Source organism: Dendropsophus ebraccatus, chromosome 14, assembly GCF_027789765.1.
Source record: "Dendropsophus ebraccatus isolate aDenEbr1 chromosome 14, aDenEbr1.pat, whole genome shotgun sequence".
Classification (NCBI taxonomy): Eukaryota; Metazoa; Chordata; class Amphibia; order Anura; family Hylidae; genus Dendropsophus; species Dendropsophus ebraccatus.
In genome coordinates, this window is record NC_091467.1 from 20,435,556 (window position 1) to 20,443,391 (window position 7,836).

At 42.5% G+C, this 7,836-nt stretch overlaps 1 protein-coding gene across 1 annotated transcript; it reads left to right on the forward strand.

The window, feature by feature from the left end:
* Positions 1-3,580: 3,580 nt before the first annotated feature.
* On the forward strand, positions 3,581-6,450 carry GIP (gastric inhibitory polypeptide). Its single transcript, XM_069953590.1, has 6 exons — positions 3,581-3,594; positions 4,397-4,485; positions 4,728-4,874; positions 5,567-5,701; positions 5,804-5,881; positions 6,345-6,450. The coding sequence occupies exons 2-6, from the start codon at positions 4,409-4,411 to the stop codon at positions 6,352-6,354; spliced, it is 447 nt and encodes a 148-aa protein (XP_069809691.1). The 5' UTR covers positions 3,581-3,594; positions 4,397-4,408; the 3' UTR covers positions 6,355-6,450.
* Positions 6,451-7,836: the final 1,386 nt, after the last annotated feature.

The following is a 7,836-nucleotide window of genomic DNA, read 5'->3' on the forward strand; positions in this document are numbered from 1 at the left end:
CTGAGTTCTGATGCGGGCGCATCCGTGTGCGCCCGCATCCGAACTCTCCACAGCACACAATGGAGCGTGCGCCCAGAGCTGCTTGCTCCATTGTGTAAACTGACAGAGTTTTCTTCGGCCGCTATTCACTGAATAGTGGCCGCAGAAGACTGACATGTCAGTTTTCCACGGCGCCACTAGGGATCCCGGCGGGAGCGTATACTATGAGTAAACACTTCGGATTTCCTCAGCCTGCCGCACTGCGTAACAATTTCTGCGGAACTTACGTAGTGTAAACATAGCTTTACAGTGCACACTGAGAATTAAACACCCTGACACTGATGGTTAAGGTGGATCTCCTTTATTCAAAGCTTAAGAAATGTAAACATTTCTACATGTTTAGAAGGTCAGTGCCATATTGTAATGGCTTCACTAAATATACAAAATATGACGTCCTTAACAGCCCCCCCCCCCTCGAAGCCATTTTCAAAAGCAGACAACCTTTATCTGCTCTGTGTGTGTGTGTGTGTGTTCCAAGGTCTTCATCATTTTAGTGACAGCCCATCTCTAGCAAATAGGTTGCCTCTTAAGGGGCTTATACAAAGAAAAGTCAAATTTTAGTCTATTACTCTCTTATATGGGGGTGACTTTGCTTTGTCTTTCTTAATTCTTTCTTAATTCTTCTTAATCATCTGAGATGGGGAAGTCATATACATAGTTGGAATAGTTATAACATCAGGATGATCCTTGAAGACGTGTTGTCCTTCCTCCTGGAAAAATATCTATAAGCATCAAGTTAGTTTTAACCCCTCATTCAACAGCCTTAAAGTGACACTGTCACCCTCTTTTTGCAATATGACTTCTCTACACAGGTGTAAAAGGTAAATTTAGCAGTTTTCATACCTTATTTTCTATCATTTTATCAACTGCAGATTGTGCTAAGAGGGCGGGGCTTCATGCTAATAACGCCACTTAGCCCTGCCTAGAGCACCACCCGTCTGTGACGTCGTCGGCACAAAGGCCCTGCCCCGTTGCCGACCATTGGAACAGGCTGGCCTAAAGATCTAGCTCCATCCCCTCTAGGTCGGCCCATACCATAATGGGTGTCGAACTTCTCGTACTCATGTTTACATATAGTTGCCTTTCCTTAGGGGGTGTCTGTCCTGACTAAAGAAATCCACGGCGTAGACAATGGTTGCCCTATTGTCCGGTTACCCCACCTCTTGGGTTCAGCACTGCATATTGGCTGGCTGTCTTAGCATACAGAAAGAGGTGTAGTCCCTGGCTTAAGTCAGGCCGGCTTAGTTACTGTAGCAGGAACTCTGGTCTGTGGACTGTCTCTCATGCACACTAACAAGAAGACCTAACTAAAGAACTAAATCCTGACAGGAAACTCCTATGCTTTGGTGTGACAGGAAGTAAAAAGAATAGAATTCATTTACAAATAGAATTAATTTACAAAATCCACAAAATTAATTTACAAAATAGAATAAATTTACTAAAAACTTGTGTTAGAGGGTATAGCGGTTGGGGGCATCCCTGTTCGCATTGCCTTATTCGCGGATGATCTTCTTATATTTTTAGAACACCCGAGCAGAGATTTACCAGCCGTATTTAATTGTCTACATGATTTCGGACTCAAATCTGGTTTCAGGGTCAATGTCTCTAAGAGCACACTGTTGGAGTTGCGGGCCAGCTCCTCTCGACTATCACAACAATCGTTAGGGGTCCCGGTATCCCTCACTCGCACTAATATGAAATATCTGGGGGTATTGTTGGGGTCAAGTCCTGGCACCTTGTATGGTCTAAACTTTCCTCCCCTCATCCAGTCCATTATAGCATCCTTGGAGAGATGGGCGAAACTACCCTTACCCTTGCTTGCCAGATGTCATCTGGTGAAAATGATGGCCTTCTCAAGGTTATTATATCCAATGCAGACCATCCCCGTCCTACTCAAACATGATGATGTTCGCCGGCTGAACTCGGCTTTTATTAAATTCATTTGGGGAGGCAGACGCCCCAGGATTGCATTGAAAAAGTTACAACTATTCCGTGACCAGGGGGGTCTTAATTTCCCAGACTTTAGACGTTACAACTTGGCGTGTCAAATGCGCCATGGAGTGGATTGGATGAGGAGAGGTGGCCCGTACTCCAATATCCGCCTGGAGGGTGCCCTTGCCTTCCCCTGCCCGTTGCAGTCGCTCCTTTACACAAAATTTCCTGCTATCCCTCCAGCTATCAAACGGAGCCTCCTTCTACGGGACACAATTATAGCATGGAAGTCTAGCTTAAAGGATGCGGGGTTGCCATTCGCCATTGGTAGGCATATGCCCATATGGCATCATCCTGAGGCACAAGAGCTATCTACTAACAAGTTATATCACAGATGGAAGGATAAGGGTATCACCCAAGTCAAACATCTTCTTCATAAGTCGGAACACAGATATCTGACTTTGGAGGAGACTCTGTCAAAATATGGGTTAACCTCGGATCATTTTTTGATTTATTCGCAGGTGGTGGCCTTTCTAAAATCTAGGCTCCGTAATCTCAAACCACTACACCAGTCATCTTTTTTTTATGACGTCATTCAAACAGAAACTCCTATTCATTCACTGTCTTATTTGGCATGGGCGTTGAGACGGCAAGCCTCGAGCCGATTGGACATGAGTGTTTTCAAACACTGGGAACATTATTTCAACAGGGGAGATCTTACCAAACCAATTCTGGATGGCTATGCTTCTGTGAGGAAGGCCATTGTAAATGAAACTTGGCGGGAAACACAATTTAAGTTAATCCATAATGCTACGTATGGCTTTACCCTGCCTAAAACCGTTGACAGGCCTGATCGGATTGAGGCTTGCCCGAACTGTAATGCCCGAGGCACGGATCTGGTACATGGCCTAGTCACTTGTCCTCTGACGACATTTCTGGGTACAACTGCAGAATCTTCTTATAGCTAAACTACATATTACTTTGTCGTTAGACCCACTGCAGATTTTCTCCTATTACTTACTTGGTTTTATCTTCTATGTTGTATCATTGTTTTTTCTTTACATATATGTGGTAACCTTTGCATAGATCTCTTGGCGGGAGTGTTTTCCGCTGTTTTGACAGATATTTGTAAAATGTTTTTGGTCAAAAAACAATAAAAAAAATGATATTTAAAAAAAAAAAATTCACTGTAACTTTCTGATACTAGTTGATTTGAAAGAAAAAAAATCTCCTTTAAAGGCCCAAATGTAGCATATTAACTAAGCAGCGGCGTGCCCTCCTTCATAGAATGTCCAGCTAAACCTGCCCTGTCCACGTTTTTCTCTAATATAATAAACAGCTCTCCATCTGGTCAATGAAGCATCAATTATTATCTATTTATCAGTATGATTCTGAGACCTATTTCCATTCAGAAATCCCCCTCCATAAACACTGAATGGTGATTTACATTAACTTTATTACTGTACACCGGCCGTTCATGTGACATTGACTCAATTGGTGCTAATGAAGCAAATATAATGAGTACAGCTGGCATGTTCCTGGGTAGCCAATAAGGGGCTGTCGCAGGGTATATAAAGTGGTGGCACTCACCAAGTGAGTCAGGAGTTCAAGACGCTGCTCACAGTAAGTAGCATGGGGTTCTTACTACTAATACGCCAGTATTATACTGCATTGCTATATGTACATAGACGTTCCTTTGGTCTGGTTTGTTGGGAGTCATTCTACTCCTGTGGGTTAATGCTAAAGTCAAGTATACAAAGTTATTAATATATAGAATATTATTCTGTATATACGACTGCTCGGGATGTTACTCTGATTGGGCCATTGATGGAATAACATCTGACACGTTCAATGGACAATGCAGAATCCAAGCCCCACTATGATCTAAATGTATGTGATGGTACACACCATGTATTGACACTGCTACTTAGTACTTTATTGCACTAAATGGCACTATATGGCATTCTTATTAAAGGGGTACTCCAGAAAAAAAATCTTTCAAATCATTGTAAATTTTAATTTACTTCTAGTAAAAAAAACTCAAGTCTTCCAGTACTTATCAGCTACTGTATGTCCTACAGGAAGTGGTGTATTCTTTCAAGTCTGACACAGTGTTCTGTGCTGCCACCTCTGTCCATGTCAGGAACTGTCCAGAGCAGGAGAGGTTTTCTATGGGGATTTGCTACTGCTCTGGACAGTTCCCAACATGGACAGAGGTGGCAGCAGAGAGCACTGTGTCAGACTGGAAAGAATACACCACTTCCTGCACCACATACAGTAGCTGATAAATACTGGAAGACTTGAGATTTTTTTAATAGAAGTAAATGACAAATATTTTTCGCTGGAGTACCACTTTAAGTGTTATGCAATGGAAACTTTTATGCTCCGTAAGAATAACACCTAGCAAATTTGTTCTTTCACGCAGATTACTAACAAAATGAAGACCAAATATTTTGCTGTCTTTTTCACTTTTATTGCCTTCAACACTATAGATTGTCAAGAAACTAATGTAAGGTACGTAGGAAATTCTATTTACATACAGGTAGTATAATGTGTGATGATCAAAAACTGTTCATGTTGTATAATTAAACCGATATGCCACACTCTCAGTGACAGGAAGAGGAAGAGGAGGGTTCTCCATTGTCATTTCCTGCCAGGAAGACCTATGGGAAGGAAAGAGGAGTACCCTCTAAATAACAAATAGCACCCAACTATCCTGAGGCTGTTGTTTTACATGTAACTTCTCTCTCTTCCAGGGCATCAGTGAGCAGTGAGGTGCCGCAGCCCGTACAGAGGCGATACTCAGAGGCCATTCTGGCCAGTGACTACAGCAGATCAGTCGACAACATGCTGAAAAAGAATTTTGTGGACTGGTTGTTGGGCAGAAGAGAGAAGAAAAGCGAGTATGTTGTTTAATGTTCCTATATAGAACCATAGATCAGATGGGTGCGCCATTATGAAGACCCTGAGCACCATATCACAATATTTTCCCTGCTTCTTCTTCTTTGTAGAGAGTCCTGTACATGGTCCATCACACATACCTTGAAGTTCCAAGATGGTACTTCTCAGTACAGCTTTCACTATATCTCATTGTTTCTAAGTACGTTAAAGGGGTTATCCAGCACTACAAAAACATGGCCACTTCTTCCCCTCTCTTGTCTCCAGTTCAGGTGTTGTTTGCTATTAAGCTCTATTTACTTCAGTGGAACTGAGTTTGAAACCCCACCCAATCTGGAGACATGAGAGGGGAAGAAGTGGCCATGTTTTTGTAGTGCTGGATAACCCCTTTAAACAGGTCTTTCCAGTAGAAACAATGGGGGGCATATTGCAAGGATATATGGGATAATTGTATAATTGGTGGTTGTCCAATTTCTGGTTCCCATAAAAAAATCTCAAGAACAAAGAAGCCTCACTTTATCATATACATGTGATGCACCAAAAGAACCGCTGATCATTTGGTTGCAATGGCAGGGACAGAACGTTGGGTTCCATATAATGTTCCGTACATGTATCTTGTTCTTCCAACAAGAATATGGTAGCTGCATGTTGAACTTATCATCTCGACCCTCTGACCCGTGCCTTTTCTCTTCCATAGCAATATCTCCGACTTTGCCAAACGACAGGTGGATTTCCAGATTCCTGACTTCACCGTGGACACTGACTCAATGGAAGGTTTTGAAGGGAACAAGAAATTTTTACCCTGGATCTTGAAATACAGGCAGATGACCAGGTAAATTAGTAAAAAGCCTTATGCTATGTCCTACATGATATACAGGATCTGAACACATGCCTAAACCAGCAGACAATATGTAATTCATCTGATCCTTTGCAGTGCTCAGAATGATGTGAACGCAGCGGTGTGTCGGCAAACCTTGGATCTACTCATGGCGATGGATTTATGCAATTCTAAGTGAGTATGTCTAGGGATGGGGAACCTTTAGGCCTTCCAGCTGTTGCAAAACTACAATTTCCATCATGCCTAGACAGCCAAATCTTTAGCTTTGGCTGTCTAGGCATGATGGGAATTGTAGTTCTGCAACAGCTGGAGGGCCAAAGGTTCCCTATCCCTGGTCTATGCCATAAGAATAATGGTGCACATGCAATGTTTTACCTTACTGCGCATGCTTTGTGCTTCAAGAAAATGGCAGCCATCTATGGCCGCCTTACAAGATATTTTGTTTTTGTTTCCCCAAATATGTCTTCAGCAGAGCCATGACAGGTTGTTGTCAATGTTGTCTCGTCCATCTTGTCTTTCTGTCTGCGAGAATATTGATAGCTATGCTATATTATTATTATTATTATTACATATGGAGAAAGGCAGGTTGGGTACATCATTCTTCTAATACAAGGATTTTTTTTTACCCTTTTTACAGATTCCCCTAATCATTATTGCATCACCCAGTTCAGCACCAGTTGTTGGGGAGACAGCGGACATATTTACAACTAACATATGGATAACATGCAATATGTATTCACAATGCAATAAAACATTCATATAAAAATAATCAGCCTTCCGGTATTTCTTTGAGTTTTTATGATATTTGACATCTGCAGGGCGGTTGTAGGTAATAGTGACCACAACATCATCACTTTGCAGTCATCTTTTTATAGCTACAAAAAAACAGGAAAGCCATGTGTGTCTGATCATGTGAGTCCTTAGTCATAGCAAAGTTGCATGGAATTGAAAGGAATTGGAAAAATATATTCCAGCAGGTACAGTCCATCATAGTTAGGTGAAAAAACTGGGAAACCTTTATTTGAAAAAAAAATATATATATTGTTCAAACAGTAAAAATGGTGCAAACGCAAGCCAACGCATTTCTAGTACATCACTAGAGATGAGCGAGCATGCTCGTCTGAGCTTGGTATTCGTTTGAGTATTAGGGTACTCGATGGTACTCGTTACTCGGACAAGCATCTCGCGATACTTGAGACAATTGCATCTTCCTCTTCCCGCATGCTTGGCTGCTTTTTCTCAGCCAATCATCATGCAGGAGAGTCTTTGGGAGCTCGTAGCATCACGTGGGAACCCTACATGTCGATAGCAGCGATTGGCTGGCCAGATCAGATGACCTGGGCATATAAGAATCAGGTCCTGCGGTGCTTGCATCAGACACAGGCTGGAAGAAATTAGGGAGAGAGCTGCTGTCTGTCAGAGAGCGTTAGGCAGGGAATAAGTGTGCGGTTAGGCAGGAATCCGACACGAAGAACCCAACAGTCCTTGCAAGGGCTTAAAAAAACTTTTTTTTTTTTTACTACTCTTGGCTGCTGGCTTGGATTTGTAGTGCAGCTGTCAGCAGTCGATTTGTCCTGTTGCTGACATTCTCTTGACTGGCTGGGATCTGTAGTTCAGCTATACTTATCCTAACTGTGCTGTGTCCTGTGCATGTGGTGCCTTAAAAAAAAAAAGCACCAGTTACACACACACACTCTATATGTCTACCCCCAAATCTGCTGTCATTAGTCAATTTGTCCTGTTGCTGACATTACCTTGGCTGGCTGGGATCTGTAGTTCAGCTATACCTATCCTCACTGAGCTGTGCCAGCCCCAGAGGTGTCCATGCATGCTGCCCCTGCTGTTTCCTGTCCATTTTCGTGTTGTTTCCATCATTTTCTAAGGTTTCCAGGTTTTCACACAACCTTCCCTGTGCAGAGCTTTGGTCCCCTGCAAAAGTGCTCAAGTTTCCCATTGACTTCAATGGGGTTTGTTACTCGAAACGCGCACACGAGTATTGGGAAATATTCGTCTCAAGTATTGAGCATCTGAGCATTTTAGTACTTGCTCATCTCTATCTCATCACCCATTCTTAGGGCCCCAATTTGACCGATTATCGCTTCATGAAATAGAGACGACGATCAGTTGAT

What these genes read in the sequence shown, in the direction of transcription:
- GIP (XM_069953590.1), top strand. Translation starts at nt 4,409, where the DNA reads ATGAAGACCAAATATTTTGCTGTCTTTTTCACTTTTATTGCCTTCAAC. An exon ending in AGAAGAGAGAAGAAAAGCGA is followed by an intron (nt 4,875 to 5,566) that starts GTATGTTGTTTA and finishes TCTCTTCCATAG; the next exon opens with CAATATCTCCGACTTTGCCA. An exon ending in AAATACAGGCAGATGACCAG is followed by an intron (nt 5,702 to 5,803) that starts GTAAATTAGTAA and finishes GATCCTTTGCAG; the next exon opens with TGCTCAGAATGATGTGAACG.